Here is a 21,166-nt window from a genome sequence, read left to right as displayed (position 1 = left end):
ACAGGTAAAGGTAATGGAAGTGAACTTTGAATCACCCGATCCAGAGTGGAAAGAAGGGGGACCAGAGAAGTAGCACAGTCCAGGCCAGCACTGCAGGCTGCTAAGGGCCCAATGCAGGGCAGGAGACACTTTCTGCATTTATTCATGCTAATCTACACAAACTGGGTATTACTAGCTTCAATCCTACACTCAGAAAAATGGAGCTCAAGGTTTAGCATCTTAGGAAAGGAGCCAAGGCATCGGTATCTTCTTATTAGACTGAATAGCCCCCTTGGCTTCTCACCTATGAAGATCAAATGAAGATCTCTATACAGAGAAATATGGAACCGAGGGCTCAACCCAGGAATTCCAATATGTCTTTTCACCCTCAAAGCCTTGCAGTTTTACACAGTTGAGTTGATTCCATGATCTTTCTAAAACACTCAATGACACCCTGTTGCTCAGGAAATCACTCACAAATGATGGATTCCCACACTAGCTGTACCCCTAGAACCTATCTTTAGGACACATAATCAAATACATTTGGCCAGTGAATGAACTGATCTCACTCTATCTAACTTGCTTCTTCTGTTATTGGTCACATTAGAGTTATGTTTAATACAAAGCTTGTTTTGTGTTAAGATCTTACCTATAAGAAGAATTAAGCTCTCATAATACATAATAGCCTTGAGCTTCAGGAAGAGGGTAATCACTAGGAATTTCTGAGAATGTTTGGTAGCCCTCTCCATGGGATAAAGAGTATTACAGACTTCAGGCCTTGTTTCTTAGCTTGTTTGACCATCATGAATTCTGATCATTTTCCTCAGTGAATTCTGAAGTCAACATACTCTTTCAGTTACTGGCAGATCTCTCTCTCTCTCTCTCTCTCTCTCTCTCTCTCTCTCTCTCTCTCTCTCTCTCTGTGTGTGTGTGTGTGTGTGTGTGTGTGTGTGTGTGTGTGTGTTTGTGTTCTCAAAACATGCCCAGGTCATTCATTCTTCTACATACTTTCTTCAACCACTCACTCATTCTATTTATGTTTAGGCTAATAATAATTTTCTTGCCTGTTATTTCTTTCTAACATTCATTTTGACTTTGAATTTCTTCTCCTTTTGCCTCTGTTGTCCTGATAGAACACCCTAAATACAGCTCTTAGACATTAGCCTAACAACAAGTCAGCTTGGCTGTGTATTTTTCTATCTTGGTTGGACTAAATAAGTTGATTGCAAGTGGAATCAACTGGTTTTCCAATGTCATTAAGCCACATGACCACAGCCACAAAGGCACACGTCAGCAGAAAAGTCAATGCAATTTCCCTAAAGTCTTCTGAATACTGGTGGACACTCTCAACTGAATCCAGTCTTTCCAGAGAGGGAAATACTGAGTTATCAAGATGGAAGCAGAGACTCGATGAGAAAAGAGACATATTTACTCACTTACCAAAACGACAACGACGGGATACAGAAGAGGAAGGCTGCTCTCTTCGAGGATACTCAGTAACTTCCTGGTTTCTCGACTCTCAGAGGACACAACCTCAAAGACAAGAAAATAATATGAAAATAAGAGAAAGTGAAAGGAAGTTCTTACAGAATAGAAGTTGACTCACAGGGAGATGAACTTTACAAGATATTCAATGTATTTATTAAAAAGAACATTAAGCCACTTTAAAAGATACCCGTAAGTTACACATATTAAGATTAGAGCTATATCTTGGGTTGAACTTATGTATCTACTTTACAGATGGAGAATCAAAATTACTGTCCATGGAAGCAATATTTGCATCTCATCATAGGATTTGGGTTCAGAAAATAATGTTTGCCTATTTAAAATGGCAAAAAAAAATACAATTTTAAAGCATATAGTGAGTAGCACAACTAATCTGTCAAAATCTTCTGTTGCACAAGTGAGGGTCAAGAAGGGTCCATCCTCTGACATTGTTTGCTCGGGTCTCAATTGTGTCCAACCAATTCTGTTTACTACTTACATTCACACAGATGAAACTGTAGCATTGGTCTATGAAGTTCTCAATGTCTCCACTGGTGCGATCCAAAACTGTGGATGTGACTTTAATACACTAGGAAAAAAGGCACACCGGAAGGTACTTACAATCTAGACAGACAGCCCAACATGAACATAAATAAGCTATTATAGGACAAAGCAGCAGATCTGCTATAAACTCATGGAACCTTACAGCATGTACAGTAACAAATCTAGGCTGAAAGTTATCAGGCTACCACAAGAAAGATAACTGGAATTAATCCATAAATAATGTATATTATTTTGAAATAAGAAATACAGAAAATTGTTTAAAATAGGCAAAATTTTGGGGGATCGAGAAAACACTAAGGAACAGGAAGGAGTATTGGTTTATGTTTTGTAAAGAATTTATTACAGGGGACTTTCAGGGACCAGAAAGGCTGAGTGGGCGGTGGTGGTGGGATGTAGAAACTTGTTAAATACCATAGTTTAAAGAATAAAATTTACTCGACCTGGAGTGACTAAAGGCAAGGGAAGAAGTAAGGAATTATTATAATGATGTCTGTTGAGATAAATAAGAACTTGGACAGTAATAACCAAAAACAAAGACATTGCCAAAAACCACCTTCTAAGAGGTAGTTCATGTGGGTGTGGTGGCACTCATCTTTGATCCCAGCACTCAAGCACAGAAGTCGGTGGATCTGAGTGAGCTCCACACCAATCTTGCCGTCAGAGTGCGACTCTGTCTCAAAAAACAAACAAAACCGTGGCAACTTTAAACTAGATTTAGAAGGGACAGTATATCCACCACAAAAAGAACTTCCCCATTCACTTGCTCCACATTTTTCTTTAATCACGAACATGAACTTAAGAATTATTGTATAGGATTTTTTATAAAATCTAACTATATAATAATGTCCTGGAAACTTACATCCCATGGTTAATACCTGCATGGCCTATACCACACTTTACAATGTATATATCTAAAATGCATGTGTTCCTAACACATGGAACTGTAGCCCCAAGATGCCCTACTCAATAGCTTAAGTCCATATACTGCTATAACCTACTGGAGCCCTAACTCTGACACAGAAATTAGTTCACTGGTAACTTAAGATTTTATTTCCATTTAAAATTTATCCTGAGCCCTGAGTTCAAAGACAACCTTGAATTTTCAAAAGCAAACATAAGCCTAGACATATTAGCCCTATAGCAGGTACCAACTCCCACTGAGAATCACGTTTCCCCCAAGAAATCAGATTTTATAGATATTACAAGGAGACACTAAAGTATGTGTGGGCCTCTAAAGTGCCCCCAAAATTTGAAAGGTTTTAGCATCGAATTTGCTCCACACTTTTCCATGATGTTTGCACAGTGGGCCCCTTACGATGACAGCTATGCTTTCCTCCTGAAGACCTGCTTACCTTTTCGAAAGTTAAAATAGACATGTCAATCCGGGAGCACATTTCCAAAACATTCCCACACATGATGATATATCTCCTATGTGACCTGATGATGAGATGATTCGTCACTATCCCTTGCTTAATATTAGACTTTCCTAATATCAGGATGCTTATGACGGGCCCCACTGCCAGGAATGACTAACCTCACTGCACCTCTCTTGTAGGAGATGCATTTCAGAGAGCAAGCTCTGTCCTGCTGTTCTTGCTGCAATGGCTGTGAGGAACAAATTATCTCTCTCAGGGACCAGGGTCTCAGGTTTTCAATAGAATCTAAGGTACTGTGCCAAGACAAGCTGATTCATTTTTCATTTCTCAGGTGGAAATCACAGCAGCCACAGACACAGATATTACCATGCAAAAACCTGAATTTAGAAGAATGACCTGAGTTTAAAAATTCCCTTTTGCTTACACATCAATGAGATCTGTGCTAAAAACATGAGCTGTATCATGAGAGAAGCTCCTAAGCTCCTCAATGCCCACCTGAGATTGCAAACCATCTGGGTATGGAGAGTGAATTGCCCACTTCCTGAAGCCAGGAAGACTCCCAGTGGAGGGACAAGGACAGCACCTCACCCACAAAACCTTTAATCCAAAATGTATCCTGTCTACAAGATGTTCAGAAACAGTGACATAGTAGCGACAGAGGGAATGACCAACCAATGCCTGGCCTAAATCGAGACCCATCCCATGGACAAGCACCAATCCCTGGCACTATTAATGATACTCTGTTATACTTGCAGACCAGAGCCTAGCATAACTGTCCTCTGATAGTCTCCACCCAGCAGATGATGGAAACAGACATTAGACAGAGCTTGGAAAGTCTTGTCAAAAAGTTGGAAGAAGGATTGAGAAACAGGAAGGGATAGGGACTCCACAAGACCAACAGAGTCAACTAACCTGCACCCTTGGGGACTCCCAGAGACTGAACCACCAACCAAAGAACAAGCATGGGCTGGACCTAGGCCCCCTGCACAGATATAGCAGATATGCAACTTGGTCTCCATGTGGGTGCCCCAATAACTGGAGCAGGGGTTGTCTCTGAATCTGTTGCCTGCCTGTGGATCCCATTCCCTTAACTGGGCTGCCTTGTCTGATCTCAGTGGGAGAGGATATGCCTAGTCTTACAGGGGCTTGATGTGACAGAGTGAGGTGATACCAAGAGGGGACTCCCCCTTCTCAGACTATGGGAGAGGAAATGTGGGAAGGAGCTGTATGATGGGGAGCCTGGGAGGAGAGGGAAGCTGTGATTAGATTGTTAAGTAAGTAAATAAGTACATGAAAATTTAAAAAAATATATAGGAGAATTTCTTGAGTACTTTTATGTACTTATTGATGCCTTACAGGTTTTTTCATATTAGTTAAGCTTAATTGTTAATTGCTAATTCAACATCTTTCAGACACAGGATATATATAAAAATCTACCATTCAGATGTATAGTGGTAAGTATATAACTATTATTAAAATACATCTGCTCAACTATTTGACAAATGTAAAACTCCAATTAAAATTTAAGTTCTACTCATCAGACAAGATACATATGTACAAAGAGAATTTTATAAAGGCTATTAAATATAACTGCTACATATCCAAGCACACACACACACACACACACACACACACACACACACACACACACATACCAACTGAACTCTAAGTCCTTTCTTCTTAAACTGAGACTCTTGATAATTGTTTCCAGTTAACTGTAATTATTTCTGGTTCTTTGTGTTTTTTTCTTGGCTAGAAATAATCAATATTCTTAATGCTTGAGTAAAAACAACTTGACTTAACCTAAATATGGCATTCGTGTCTTTGACATCCTACGTAAACAAGGAAGATGTTAACCAATGCAACAAGGCTGTGTGTGAACCACTGTGACGTCACTCAGCCACCATTTAATATTTCCTCTCTGAGGCGCAGCACAGGGAACAATCAGTTGCTAGAAGAACTGTCCTTCTCTAAATATTTTGGTTCAAAAATATATTTAAATATTTAAAGCAACTTTCCAAGATATTCAGTAAAATTAAAGAATTAAATGGTTTCCTTATAGCGTAATGGCCATTCAATAAAGACTTACCATGAACCAAATGCAGACATCTGCACAGTGGAAATGCTATTAAAGTATTGATATGAGGAAGGAAGGTGAGCAGCTAGAGAAGTTTCTTTCAAGAAGAGTCAAGGCTTAACTAAGCTGACAAGGCTTTAAGTACCTGAAGTCAAAGATTCAAAAATGTGTTTCTGAGAAGCCAACTCACTGATTTATAGAAAACGTTGGCTGAGTTGTCCCAGCATCAGAATCTGCCAAAACCCACATACCTCCCATTTGCCCCACAGCCCTAGTGTGGGTGTAAAAAAGGGAGTGGTGGAGAGATGCACTTTCTTTCCAGTCTGAGGAAATAATAATAATTAATATAAAAGCCTGGTTTTCCTTGTTTGGTCCATTTAGCTTTGAGTCTTCACTGTGGTCTTCCTTTGTTTGAGTCAGCCTTTGAGCTAGTCTAATAAGAGCTTAGATTCCAGAGCACAGTCCCCTGGCTTTCAATTTATCTCTGGAACATTCTTTCTCTGTGACTCTTGTAAAAACTTACTGTGTCCTCAATTCATTCATTCATAAACTAATGGTTGCTAGAATTAATAGGATTTGCTAAAAAATGAGAGATGAGGATTGCTGTTTCTAATGTCCTTCTCAAAAGCTGAGAAAAAAATGGACATGGTTGACAATTATTTTGAGTATTTTAAGATGATGGATGTATTAGATTGCCACCCTGATATCTGCTATTCTATGTAAACAGAAGCCCCCAAGCATGAGTGCTGACTTGTTGCATGATGCCAGGGTCCCTTAGCAAGACAAGACCTTTGGGAGCTGATCACACCCAAAGATGTACCCTTCAGTAAATGCAAAAATCTGTCTAGTTTAAAGACTATTGAAAGGATGGATACCAGGGAGGAAGATGAACTGGCAAGGAAAAAAAGTTCTTTCAAGAAGGAATTTATAAAGAGAAAGCAAAAGAACACTGAGACCAAGGGTCTGTAATGTCATGGGCCACTGAGACCCAATCCCATTTGAACACAGAAAGGGCAATGCTTCTATAAACATGTGGATAACAAATCCATAGGTTTTCCCAGTAATCACTGTTCTGGGTCCAGTAAAGGTGCCCTGAATCCCATTCAGAATTTTTTTTTCTAGACAACACATAAACTCATATCTCCTTGCACATAGGAATAAATTTAATATGTGCTGTTATTGATTTCACACACTTATTTCTAGTCTTCCTCTTTCAAATGACAACTTTAGCACATCATTCTATTTCTACAAGTCTTTCACATTTAGTACCTTACATTACTAAGATTCTTATCAAATTCTGGAATTTATGCTGAGTATTTAAAATATATGAATGCTGAAGTCATAAGCAAGAGTTACCATTTAGATAGTTTATTCTGGATGAAAAGGCTGGAGAATAAGTAGCCAATTTATGGTGATACAGCCAGGAAAGAGTTAATATTCAGATTCTGTACAACTAAAGTCCATTGTTCATCTGTACAGCTTTGGTGTTTTTAATTTGTTGAAGTCTTTGGACCAGTTTTGAGAGGTGTGGGATACTCTAGGTACTGAAATGTACTTAAATGCAGATGCACTTGATACAGATAAAGTTAGTTGACGACTATCTTAAATGTAGGAGCTCAGATAATAATCTCTAAACTCTTATCCCCTTTCTGGGTCCAAGACTTGGAAGAAAGTATGTAACAAGTCTCTCCAAATTAGTCTTTGGATTTGACCTTGGAGAAGAATCAGGTAACCTTGAACTGCTGCAGCCAGCACATACTGAGCAACTAGCAAAAGGAATAGCAAATCTAACTCTCTCTTAAGAAGAAGTGATGCTGACAGGAGCCTAATATAGCTGTCTCCTGAGAGGCTCTGCCACAGCATGGCAAATACAGAGGTGAATGCTTGCAGCAAGCCATCGAACTGAGAATGGGATCCCTGTTGGAGGAGTTAGGGAAAGGACTGAAGGATCTGAAGGGGCTTGCAACCCCTTAAGAACAACAATTACAACCAACCAGAGCTCCCAGGGACTAAACCACTACCTGAAGTCTACACATGGACAGACCCATGGCTCCAGCTGCATGTATAGCAGATGATGGCCTTGTTGGGAACCAATTAAAAAAATCATGAAATAAAGTTAGGAAACATTAAAAACATATTGCATTCCTCACTCCTCCATTGTTGTTGGGATTGCAAGCTGGTACAACCACTCCTGAAATCAACCTGGAGGTTCCTCAGAAAATTAGAAATAGCAATAACACTCTTGAGAATATACCCAAAAGATGCCCCACCATGCCACAGGGGCATGTGCTCCACTATGTTCATAGCTACCTTATGTTTGATAGCCAAAAGCTAGAAACAACCCAAATGTCCCACAACAGAAGAATGGATACAGAAAATGTGATTCATTTACACAATGGAATACTACTCAGCTATTAAGAACAAAGATATTTTGCCTTTTGCAGGCAAATGGATGGAACTAGAAAATATCCTAGGTGAGTTAACTCAGACCCAAAAGGACAGTATATACTCACTAATAAGTGAATATTAGCCAAAAAGAGGTACAGAATACCCAAGATACAGTCCACAGAACTCAAAAAGGTCAACGAGCTGAAGAGCCAAAGTGAGGACGCCTCAGTTCCAGCTGGGAGGGAGAAGAAAACAACTAAAAGGCAGGGGAGGAAAAAACAGGGGAGGGAAAGCAGATGGGGGTGCAGGCAGAGGGGAACATGATCTGGTATTGGGTGAGGAAAAAGAACTGAAGCCCTGAGGGCCAGCAGAAAGAATGGAAACGGGAGATTTCGGAGATCTCAGGAGGAAGGTGGATGGAAGGACGCTCTAAAATGTACCACAGATCTGGGAAGTGAGAGATCCTTAGGACTCAAAGTGGGGACACTACATGAAATGCTCTACAGTGGGGAGAGAGAACTTGTAGAGCCCATCTCCAGAGGAAAGACAGGGCGTCAATTGAGAGAGGGGTTGCTATCCCACAGCCAAAGCTCTGAGCCATAATTCTTCCTGTCTGAAAGAACTGCAGGGATGGAAAAGGAGAAGAGCCTGAGGAATAGAAGGTCCAGTGACAGGCCCAAAGTGGGATCCAGCTCAAGGGGAAGCTCCAAGGCCTGACACCATTACTGAGGCTATGGAGCACTCAGAAAAAGGGACCTATCATGGCTTCCCTCTCAAAGACCCAACAAAGCTGAGATGAGGCCCCCAACACATATACAGCAGAGGACTGCCTGGTCTGGGTTCAGTCAGAGAAGATGAACTTAACCCTCAAGAGACTGGAGGCCCCAGGGAGTTTAGAGGTCTGGTGGGGTGGGTGGGGTGGGGACATCCTTTTGGAGCCAGAGTAGGTGGGGAGGAGGTATGGGATGTGGAACACTCAGAGGGTGGACTGGGAGGGAAATAAAACCTGGAGTATAAAAAATAAATAAATGAATGAACGAATGAGTAAATAAATAAATAAATAAATAAAATTGTGTTTCTTTCTGAATTTCTTTCTCCCTCTGCTATAAGCACTTTGAGGGCCAACTATTGCTCTGATAAGGAATTACCGAGGACTGTAGAATTGGAGTGAAAACAAAGCTAATCTTAACAAATATGAGTTATTATCACAAGAAATTCAAGGTCTATCCATTATATAGATGTGAAATATCCAAAGCTGTCCACTATGGGAAAAATGCAAGGCTCCCAAGTAATACAAACCCGGCAGCACACTCAGTGATCGCCAAACTGAGCAGTGAGTCAACACCAGCGAAGGAAAAGTTTCTGCCTTTGAGAAGCTCATATCAAATGCAGAAGATCACAATTCCAGAACTTAAACGTGCACAAGAATCTCTCATAACCTCATCCAAAATTGAGAGATTTTTCATTTTCCTGGATGCAGGAACCAGCATTTCTGAAACACTTCCAATTGTTGGCAGTATGAGGAGTCTGTTGACACCAGGCGAACAAAATGGTAGATCCTTTAAAGGCATACAAATTTAAACAGGCTCTCTTACCTCAAGAGCACATATAACAATTCAAAGACCACATTATCCTTAACAAAAACCCAACCTACTGATCTTCTTACCATCTGAAATTAATGACCTATTTCTTTATTACATCTATGAGCATGGTGAATGGGAACAACAAAAGTAAACAAATTTATTATTTCAGCTAATTTTCCTCCAAATTTATATAATCTAATTCAACTTGCATGTACAAAGTTTAATTTTTTCTAGAATAAGGAAATAACCTAGATGCATATGTAACTGCCATTGCCAAATTTCTACATAAGCATGAGCTAATATATGTAAAACAAATAAAGTTATAGGCAAATTATTGTTGACTAGAAATTACTATTCAAAGGCAACCTGGATAATGTCATTATATTTCTTGTGGACAAGTTGCTTTTCTTGAATGGATATTCCTCTTGATTAAGAAATAGATGTGTTTTGTTTGTATAAAAATATCCCATGTTATCAACTTTCCGTTATAAGATAATAGTAGCTGGCTAAATGGGTATTATTTAGTATATTAGCCCAAATTATTTACGGATATTAAAAATAGATTATATCCGCAGAAACATATAAAAACAGAATCACATGTCACAAATATTTAAGTATGAATGCCTCAGACTACTATATGTATTTTGTGCAGGTTAATCTGTGTTTGTGTGTGCATGCATATATATGTGCATGGGTGTGAGGGCCAGAGAATGGTCATAGGTAAAATATCTTAGGTATTATCCATTTTTAAAGACAATGTCCCTCACTGCCCTGGGACTTACCAAGCAGCCGAGGCTAATAATCAGCAAGTCCCAGAGATGTTCCTGTCTCTACATCCCCAGCTCTGAGATGGCAGCAGGTCTTCAGCACTGAGTGTAGACACTCAGTTTATTTACATGGGTTCTAGGGAATGAGCTCAAATTTAGCGCTTGCAAAGCAAGCTCTTTTATTGACTGATTTATCTTCCCTCAGGGAATCTTTAAAGCAGGAATTTCTTCTGTAAACAAAGGTAGATTTAAGGGTCAATAAAGAATATTACTGAAGGTTCTGAATATTTTGCATGCTGAATTCGAATCCACTTCTTCACCCTAATGCTTGTTGACCGTCTAGAGCTCATTGGTCCATTAAAGTCTCTCTTGTCACTACAGATGGCTGACAACCAGCAATTCCATCTCTACTGCTGACTCACGTCATCTACTTTCCGCAGCATCTACAATCCTGCTTTCCCTGTATCCTCCTCTTGTGAACACAGTTCTTTCTCTGGTTATGAAATAAGTTAGAACTTCTTGAGTGTGCTTAGTGTTTTAGACCCTGCAATTCTTCACATGATTGATGGACAACCAGCAGCTACCTACAGAAATGTATCTGGCTGATCTCCAGGCAAAGAGATTTTACTGAAGTTTGCTTCACCATAGTTCTATCATCATTCACCACAGTGATTTATACACATATGCACATATATACAAAAGCTGTGCCCTCCTGAAAAGAGGTGGTGAAGGCGGTATGCTCAATTAGAGTACACTGCAGGCAATGCAGAATGACACCGCCGTCACAGGGTCCACGCTGAGCTCTGAGGACTAGAAAACCGAAGTTCACTGGGACAAAGGAAAAGTGAAGACTACGTAATTTCAAGGCACAAATAACACATCATGCTGAAACATGAAAGCAAATATATTTGTGAAAGAGACATTCACTATAGATTGTGGGGTCCTTAAATGCCCAGCCATACCTTGGGGACTTTGACTCACAAATACTGAGCAGTGACCACAGTTGTAGAAGTGTCAGTGTAACAAAGAAAAAGTAGATGGCCAAGTTCTAGTTGTGGACCTCTGAAACAAGTTTTCAGGTATCAAAACTCCATAAATAATTTATTCATAAACTAATAGGAGTATTTTGCTTCAGTTTTCATAGAACCACCTTACCATGGAATCACAACTTAACTAAAGTCATTGGAATAATGGAATAACCTACCATTTTGCACTTTAAAGTAGAATTACACCACAGATAAGGAGTTGAAATGAGTCTCCTAATAATTATTAGGTGAAGCCTCAATAAATATTAGTGATATTTTTAAGAATCATGTGTACTCTAACTAGATCAAAACAGTCCATCAAGAATGTTAAAATTATATTAAGAAGTAAAACTATATCTTGATTTTTAAAAACACAAGTTCTCAGAATGTACCTGTTTAGTAGTGAACTCAGCTAAAGCCAGGCACGGTTAAAACATGGTGAAATCCTGCAACTGAGAGGCTAAGGAGGTATGATTGCAAGTTTAAAGAAAGTGTGGGCTATGTAATGAGTTCGACTAAGGACCAGGCCAAGCTGAAAATTAGGAAAATAAAAGGAAGGGGTTGGGTGAGATGGCTCAGTGGGTAATGTTCTTGCCACCTGAGGTCAGATCCCAGCATACACATAAAATGATGGTTGTGGTGGTGACTATATGTAATCCCATCACCAGGGCAGCATAAACAGGAGAATCTTTAAAGTGTTCTGGCTAGCCAGTCTAGTTGAATCAGTGAATTCCTGGCTCAGTGAGGGACTCTTATCTCCCAAATTAGGGTGAGAGGTTGAGAAAGATCCCCAATTTCTGATCTTCACATACATGAGACTGCATGCACATATACACACTGTACACACAGAGGAGCATATATACAAAAAAGGAAGGAAGAGGAGGGAGAGAGAGAGGGAGAGAGAGACAAAGGGAGTGAAGGAAGTCAACTATTAAAGGTTAACAATTAAATATACCAAAGCTTTATAGAGATGGGAAGAATGTTTTGATTCTGCAGTGTAGGGTACTGAATTCCAGTCCTTATGCTATTAAGTGAGAACTGAAACACTGTCTTCTGCCATTATTCTAAGGGGGCAATTTTTATAATGTTATGTATAGAGTTCCTACCAGGGCCACTTCCTGTATGTATAAAACCAATATTTTGATGTGCACAAGAAGATCTAATTTCATGAAAATAATAGTAACATTGGCTAATAACTCTGGATGTTCTACTGTTGTATATTCTGGCTACTCAACATTATATTTGTTAGTATGTAAAAACATTGACATCCTTCTGATATACACAGGAATACAGAAAACATTTTTATATATGATCTTCCTAAGAGATTAAGGGGAGTCTACGGGGCTTGGAGGGAAGAACTGGGAAGAGGGTAATTTGCAATTATAATATAATCTCAAAAAATTGTTCAAAAAGAATATAAAATTTATCACATAAAATAATATGCAAAAAGGCAAAAATGTTTTTAAAACAAAAAACACACCAAGTCACATTTAGAGATTAGCCTAGCTCTCCCAATGAAAACCTAATTTCATCGGCTATAGTGAAAGTGCAATTAATAACAGCTTGAGTTACTGATGGTTTACTCCATTTGGGCTTTCTTCTCCCCTCTACTGTGCATCAGAAACCCTAGCTAATGTCCAAATAATCCTAACGTAATTTAGCAGAATGACCTTCAGGCAGTTTCTAGCCTTGTATACACACACACACACACACACACACACACACACACACACACACACACACACACATGACAAACACACTCACTTACTCAACTGACATCCTGAATTAGTCCTTGCCTCTGTTCAAAGTAGATTCCCCCCCCAAAAAAACCCAACTAGCTTTAGTGTGTCATTTACTATTAACTGTGGTCAGTACCCCAAACAAATGTCTGCTATCTTCAGATCTTATGCACAAGATGTTATTATGCATTTCAAAAATATTTATATTTAATTATTGTCTTTAAGTCTGAAGATGTTACTAAGGCTAAAGTTGCTCCGACTCATTCTTTCCTGTCATTCTTTTGGCTTCTTTTCTAATCTTGAAGGTTTGTTTTTCAAGCATCATCATTGAGTTTGGTAAGGACTGTAAGAAAAGGCACAGATCTACACACTGCTACAAAGGACACAGTCCTACACACTCACAAAGCACACAGTGCTGGACACCGCTACAAAGGACACAGTCCTACACACTCACAAAGCACACAGTGCTGGACACCGCTACAAAGGACACAGTCCTACACACTCACAAAGCACACAGTGCTGGACACTGTAACAAAGGGCACAGAACTTACACACTAGACTCAACCTCCAGGCCATCAGGAAAAATAAATCAAGCATTAGACAATGACTCCAACAAAACCAGATCCTGCCTCATATCCAGAAAATAAATGATTTTCAGTTAAACACAGCTTGTCACTTGTGGTTATAGAAAACAATAATTAAATTCTCTTCTCCAGGAAACAGGAAGTGGTGGATGAGCCAAATACAAAAAAAGCTTATACCGTGTAAGTCAGCGTTCCTTATGGCATGCATCCCTTGTGCTACAGGAATGCAAACTGAACTGAACGTACTTAAGTGTTTTAAGGACCAATGTGAAACTAAAAAAAAAAAAAAAAAAAAAAAACCTCTAACCCCTGCAGATTTTCCTGAGTGTGGCCGTCAGCTGCAGCCAGCATGAACACTCTTCAAAGACAACAGGATAGTCTTCACCTCAAGTCCTCTTTACATTATCTTCTGGTGAGACAAAACATAATACAGGCAAATATAATTATGCCCAGCCTGTAAGGCTGTCTGTGGCTCTGTTCTACTCTACCTTTAGCTGCCCCTGATCCATCTCCACTTTAACCATTCAACCTGTTTCCCTCTCCTTGCATGAGGTTCCTCTGTGTGTTCCACAGCAAGGCTCCTCTGAGTTTGGTCCTTAAGTAACTGCTAATTCCCCTTTTAGGCTTAACTAAATGGCAAGTCTGTTGAAAGAGTTCCGTCAGTGATTTTCACTTCCCAGACAGTTTTCCATGATTCCCTTATCTAAGCATAGTTTGCTTTTTTCTATGCTAAGGACTCTGATGGCTCACATCCATGGAAAGGTTCTGAGGAGCGGGAAAACCTTCATCTGTTCCACGTATGAGAGTTTACAAAACATTGACCAGAGTGTACAAAAACTAGCAACTGCAGCTTACTCCTCTGGATGACTGCAACTTGAGGCTGCTCCCTACAGAGCCTCCTAACTTCCACTTCTGATGTTGTACACAATAAACATCCTGAGGCTCCAGGTTGTTGTGCCTCATTGGTGCTGCCCTATCAGAGAGAGCACGGTCCACCCAAGCCCAGAGTTTCTGTACACATGTCTGTTCTTGCTTTATCTCCTCATCACCCAAACTGATTCCAGAACCATCCCATTCAGGACACAGCTGCATCCTTGGTACTATAGTAGTGTCCAATGTGACAGTAAGCTCCTTCACAGTCCCACCTACTTAGTTCAACTCTCAATAGTCAGTGGTTGAGTAATAATGGGCATTGACTATTTTGCAAGTCAACGAATTAAATAACTAATGAAAAGCTAATCACACCTTCTACCTATACACCCCTCACTACTTTTACAGCAGTTTAGATATTTTCCCCATTTTCAGAGTTAAAATGAAGTGACTGAGGACTGGTATTAGTAAACTTTCTTCTGACAGTGAGGTGCTATCTGAGGGAAAAACCTTAAGGGAATAAGATTTATTCTGCCCTTAACTTTCATAATGCAATGATACAAAAAAGGCAACTCCATTCCTAAAGAAAATAATATAGGCATATCAGGGATACATTAGATCAAAATGAGCCCAAAATTCAGCAGGGCAAACAACAAATCCATAGCAACATGTCTGACATCAAAAACTCATGTTAAAATCATCTGGGCTACAAATGAACAGGTAGCCCTGCACCTCCCACCCTGGGCCAGCAGCATCATGCACACACTCTATTGAGCATTCTACACTCATTGCAACAGTTCCTCAGTAATCTTGCCATCTCCAGCAACATGGTGTCTTCACTGTACCTTTCTTTGCCTTCAACTTAAGGCTCCAAGTTTGACCCACCAAGAAGCTCCTTGCAGGCAATCTGTCTCCAGGTTACCTGCAAGGAGATTTCTAGAACCTCTGTACAAGCTTCCATCCATACTGCACACAGTAAAACCAGCATTCTGCAGACAATGACGAACACTGCTACAAGCTCTAGATATAGATAGGCCACAAGAGGCACTGTTTTCTCTCATGACTGTAACCTTCAAGGCCAATGAGGAACCAAGAGAACGCTTGGCTTCACTGGACACCGTTCTTGCTGTTACTGCAGAGCACCGTGTAAGGGTTCTCTTTATGCCAACGTTCGTAATGGGAACTACACTTTGCCCAAAACTACTTTGTCGGCAGGTCCCTTTCCTTGCCAGCACGCATGTTTTTCACATCGTTTTGTTCCACTTTCTCTTCTCTCTAACTATAAATCTGACCATAGACCACGATACAGACTGAATGTTACAGTGTCTTAATATTTCCTTTATCAATTATCCCATTACTTCTGAATTCCACCTCATGGAAACTTGCAGGACCCAGGAATGACACTGCTGATTCTTTCCCACAGTAGAACATGAACGGCTTCCAGCAAAGCTCTCTGTAGGACTTTTGTTCCCCCTCTGAATCTTACGAACAGTGTTCATTGCCCACACTCCCTTCCTTCTCCTGAACTTTTAGAACTGCCTTTAAGCTCTACTTACAGGACTCTGGGGCTTCACAAGTCCACAGCTCAAAATTTCTTCATGCTCCTTCTGCAACCCACTAAAAGCCTACCAGCACTGTAGTGCAGATCCCAGCACAGCAACAACCCCACCTTTTACATTTCCTGTTGTGTGGCAGAATACTGGACTTAAACAACCTAAGAAAGGATAGACAGATTTCATCTCTAGTCTGAGCTGTCACAGCTCATCAGTGGTGAAGGTCTGGAGAGTTTATGACAGCTCTTGTGGTAGTAGCAGAAACAGAAAACAAACAGAGTGGGGCTAGGCTCTACCTCTCAAAGCCTGTGATCAGTGACCTTCTTGCTACCTGAACTCATCTATTAGGTCCCAAAATCTTTTCAAACAGAACCACCATTTAAGTAGCAAGTATTCAACCATACTTATCTACCAGAGACCTTTTACATTCAAATAAAAGTATTCATCGCTATTGATCTCCTTGAATCATCTTTGGAGAGAATTTCTGAGAAATTCAAGATCCAGAAATATAAATAAGTCAAAAATGACAGCCAGACTGATACTGAGGTTCTAAAATTTAAAGTCACTGACAGATGCATGAATGTGGTGAGTATGGGGTAGAAAATGTGTCTATCAGAACATAGGTTTCCCCATTTAACTTACGGTTACCCCATACGTGATTTTAGAATTTTCCATTGTGTTACAGTTAAACATTTGGGTCACCCGAAATGTATGTTGCAAAATTTTTCCCAGGCAATTACCATAAGCATACCCAATCTCTTCCTTCAGTTTCAGTGGGAAACATTTCTCCTATTCATATCAATAAAACAATCCCCCCATTGTGTGAGGCAAAGCTCCACACCCACTCTGATCTCCCTGCAGATTTCAGCGGTGGTGACTTCATCATTTTTATATGCTCTTTTCAAAGGCAGACAAAAGCTCTCGGGTGTAAAAAGTTATAATATCCACCATTTTGTGCTTTTCTGTAAATTATGGGCTGAAAAATACAATGCCAGAGATAAACCTGGGAGAGAAATCTACATAAAAGCACACAAATCCCCATCCAAGGACTTCTCCTCAGACTTAACTGCAATCCTGTCACACTTTAAAAATGTCATACTGATTTTTCCATTCATCGGCCCTTGAGAGATATCAATTAACAAAAAGCATTTAATTTTAACTAATGCTAATTGATGCTCTGATTAAATAACCCTGTACAAATTAAAGGCTGGAAGATTTCTTTCATTGCAAAATAAAGGAGGAAATGGTGAGGTGGTTTTGAAGATAAGTGAACATCGCCGCGCTTATGTACAGAAAGCTACAGACAATTGTTAGGTCACAGCATGAAAGAGGAAGAACATTGTGAGGATCTGTAGTTTAACAGTTAGCAAAGCCAGAAGCCCAAGAGTGCTAAGCCGGGAATGACAGTGCCTTCCAACATCCACCAAGCCCCTTGAAGCACACCCAAACTTCAGTTTCAGACAATCTGGGGCGACATGAGGGAATGTGGAAGTTCTCATTTTGATAGGCATGTTGGGGTTTGGGAGCCTCGGAGCACTCAAAAATTTAGATTAAAATACTCTTGCAGGGCAAACCATCAGTAGAGAGGTTTATCTTGATTAAAAAAGAATTAGAGCATGAGTTAAGGAGAGGGGCAGCAAAGGTGGAGGTCTCAGAGAGAACAGGGCTGCTGCAGGGGCCCCTTCTCATAAAACAGCTTCCGGAGTGCTCTGCCATTGAGCTGGAAATTATGGGACAAGCCTGAGCTTCCCCTTAAAAGGAGGTAAAACTGTCTTTCTTTAAAAAGAATACTAATAGGATCTAGAGGAAGTGTGAGAAATTAAGGAATCTAAAAAAATGATGTTCCCATAAGTAGTGATGTACCCCAGGCAGATATATCTACAAAATGATTCAAACTAGTCTAGCATTTAATACTCTCAATGAAAATGCAAATAACAAGCCTTGGAGTACTTAGAAACAACAGAAAAACATTCCTCTCATTGCAGAAAGGAAGAGTTTGTAGTTGGTACAAAGGAGGCATTGCAGAAAAGATTTGTTACAAACACTGTAGGCACCATTATCTGTGTACTTATTTCTAGAACAAAGATGTGCATCATCAATATCTTTTATCGAACCTTTCAACTTTGCAATGTAGATGTTCTTGATACAGTGCAGAAGCTGGTGAACTTACACAGCAAAACTTACCTCTAGATGCTGACTGCCAGGTATCATGGCTGCATCTCTGTTGGCCAAATTCTAACCCTAACTTCAAAGACCTTTGGGACGATATGTTAAAAATTCATCACATGTTAGTCTAAATTTGTGTCGGAAGCAAAATACTTCAGTGAGAATACAAAATGATGCTGTTTAAATTCGGTCTTGTCTTGGATGGTATTGCTGGCTCCATCTGTGGTGTTCGTGAGTTTTGCTGGGTTTAGTAGTCTAGGTTGCATCTGTGGTTCCTCCGAGGTTGGAAGGCATTGGTCCAGGCCCTTGTACCACTTAGGGTCTCTGTCGAGAAGTCAAGTGCAATGATAGTTCTGCCTTTGTTTGTTACTTAGTCTTTTTCTTCTGCAGCTTTTAATATTCGTTCTTTGTTCTATAAATTTGGTGTTTTGATTATTATGTGGTGGGCAGACTTTCTGATCCAATCGAACTGGTGTTCTAGTGTCACAAATGTTTATAGGTATTTCTTTCTTTAGGTTGGGGAAATGTTCTTCTATGACTTTTCTTGAAAATATTTTCTGGTTATTGGAGCTGGGACTCCTTACCTTCTTCTACTCCTATGATTCTTAGGATAGGTCTCTTCCTAGTATCCCAGATTTCCTGAATGTTTTCTGTCAGAAATTTTTTAGGTTGAGCATTTCTTTGACTGATGTATCAATTCTTCTGTCATGGCTTCTGCACCAGAGATTCCCTCTTGCATCTCCTGTATCTTGTTGGCGATGCTTGCTATGTTGTTCCTTGCCTCATCCCTAGCTTTTCCATCTCCACAGTTCCTTGACTTTGTGTTTTATTGCTTTTATTTCTATTTTCAGGTCTTGAAGCATCGTATTCATTCCCTTCACCTATTTAATTGTATTTTCCTGTATTTTTAAGGGATTTATTCATTTCCTCCTTAAAGGCCTCTATCTTCTTTATTGGGTTTAAGGTCATTTTCTTCTGCTTTGTTTATGTTAGGATAGCCAGGGCTTGCTATAGTAGGACAGCTGTAGTCTGAAGGTGTCATATTGCCCTGGCTTTTGTTGATTCAGTTCTTACACTGGCTTTTAGTCATGTGGTTATCCCTGGATGTTGCTAGTGTAGCAAGTATCAGGCCTAAACAGGACGTTTCTGGTGCAGCAAGTCTCCAGTGGTCAACCTTGTATGTCCAGTGGAGGGATGCGACATCCACCCACCCACAAAAGCTTCAACCCATAATCTGTCCTGTGAACAAGATGTGCAGGGAAGAGCGATCGAGCAGAGCAATTGGATAACCAATGACTGGACCAACTTGAGCTCCCCCATGGGAGAGAAACAACCCCTGACACTATTAATGATACTCTGCTACATTTGCAGGAAGGAACTTAACATAACTGTCTCCTGAGAAGATTCATCCAGCAGCAGATGGAAACAAATGCAAAGACCCGCAGCCAAACATCTGGTGGAGCTCAGGAAGTCTTGTGGAAGGTCAGGGATAGAAGTGAGCAAGCTGAAGGGGTCAAAGACACCACAGAAAGACTACAGAGTCAACTAGCCTGGGGCTCACACAGACTGAATGACCAACCAAAGAGCATGTAAGGACTGGACCTAGGCTCCCTACATATTTGTAGCAAATGTGCACTTGATCTTCATGTGGGTCCTCTAATAAATGCATTGGGAGCTCTCTCTGATTCTGTTGCCTACTAATAGATCTCCTTGCCCTAACTGGACTGCCTGGAGAGGATGTACTCACTTCAACTGGGACTAGATGTCCCAGGGCTGGGTAGTACCCAAGGGGGGCTTCCCTTCTCTGAGGAGAAGGGCAAGGCATAATGGGGAAGGGATTAGAAAGGGTCAGAATTGGAGGAGGGAGGACTATGATCAAGCTGTAAAGTGAATAAATAAATTAATTAATGGAAAAAAGGGCAAAAAAGAAAACGCAAAATGAATTAAACTGTAATGAAATCAATTAGACAAACCAAAACATTTCAAAACATAAAGCTGTCATTAACGCGGCTGTAGAAGTTTTCAGTGGTCAAAGATAAAAAATGTTCCCGTATCTACGACATGGTTTCTTCTGATTTCCCAGACTTAATAAAAGAAGTTTAACTAGGAAGCCAAACAATTCATAATTGATACAAAGACATCAATTTTCTTAGCATCATTATTATCTCATCTATGGTCACAACTGTCTTTCTTCTCTCCCTTCATCTTCATCTCGGATATTTATGAGAAACAATTTGCTAGCCTCTAGTACGTGCTGGGCATTAAGCCTCCAACTGTATCTGAGTTATATCGGGGTACACAGCAGCAAGCAGGGCTTTTAGAACATGTCACATATGAAGATGAGGACCGTGAGAAACAAAAAAAGCAGTAGTTCTCAATCTGTGGGTCACAAACCACAAAGGGTTCATGTTGGGGGATGGTTTTTTGTGCTGGGTAAAGGTTGTCTATGTATTATTCAAATGCCTATTTCTTTACTTGCAGAGAGGAGGATCCAGGCTGGAGTTTGGTATTGTTATTTTTGTGAAGCATTACCAGTATCAGTGTTTTTATAAACAGTCTTCTCCGTCACCTCTGATAGCCTAACAAGGAGCTGATCAGCTAGTTAGCTGGGCAGAAGAAAATGAGGAAAGACTGCCAACCTAAGTCAGGGGATCCCAAAAAAGAGACCGAAGGGAGAAAGAGAGGATCACAAGAAGAAGGTGTGGAGAGACCAGGAGGATTTGCCATAACATCACAATGAGAGAGCAGCCATGAGGACACCATAGACCAGAGTGAGCCGGGGCAAGACCAGAGGGCAAGTAATGGGGTGTTAGTAGCCTAGGTGGGTTAGAGCAGCTCAGAACCTGCCCAGCTTAGACTTGTAGCTTGTTAATAAAAATACCAGGTCTCTGTGTCTTATTCGGGAGCTAAAACGGGATAGAAGGGGTATAGAAATGCCCGGGTAACAAGAGGGCACAGATAACCCCCCCCCCAGATAATATTTTACAAGGTCACATACCATACAACCTTC

General features: G+C 40.2%; 1 protein-coding gene across 3 annotated transcripts in view; it reads right to left on the bottom strand.

Annotated features, from left to right (window-relative positions):
• Positions 1 to 21,166, bottom strand: part of Crppa (CDP-L-ribitol pyrophosphorylase A) — a 276,760-nt gene that overhangs the window by 144,683 nt on the left and 110,911 nt on the right. For all 3 annotated transcript variants that reach the window (XM_039112670.1, XM_039112669.2, NM_001008386.1), the window contains 2 exon segments: positions 1,964 to 2,053; positions 1,420 to 1,512 (listed from right to left, as the gene is read on the bottom strand). In XM_039112670.1, coding sequence (XP_038968598.1) covers positions 1,420 to 1,512; positions 1,964 to 2,053 — 183 coding nt within the window.

Source organism: Rattus norvegicus, chromosome 6 (assembly GCF_036323735.1).
Source record: "Rattus norvegicus strain BN/NHsdMcwi chromosome 6, GRCr8, whole genome shotgun sequence".
Classification (NCBI taxonomy): Eukaryota; Metazoa; Chordata; class Mammalia; order Rodentia; family Muridae; genus Rattus; species Rattus norvegicus.
Note: the sequence above shows the minus strand (reverse complement) of the source record. Positions and strands in the feature narration are given on the sequence as shown.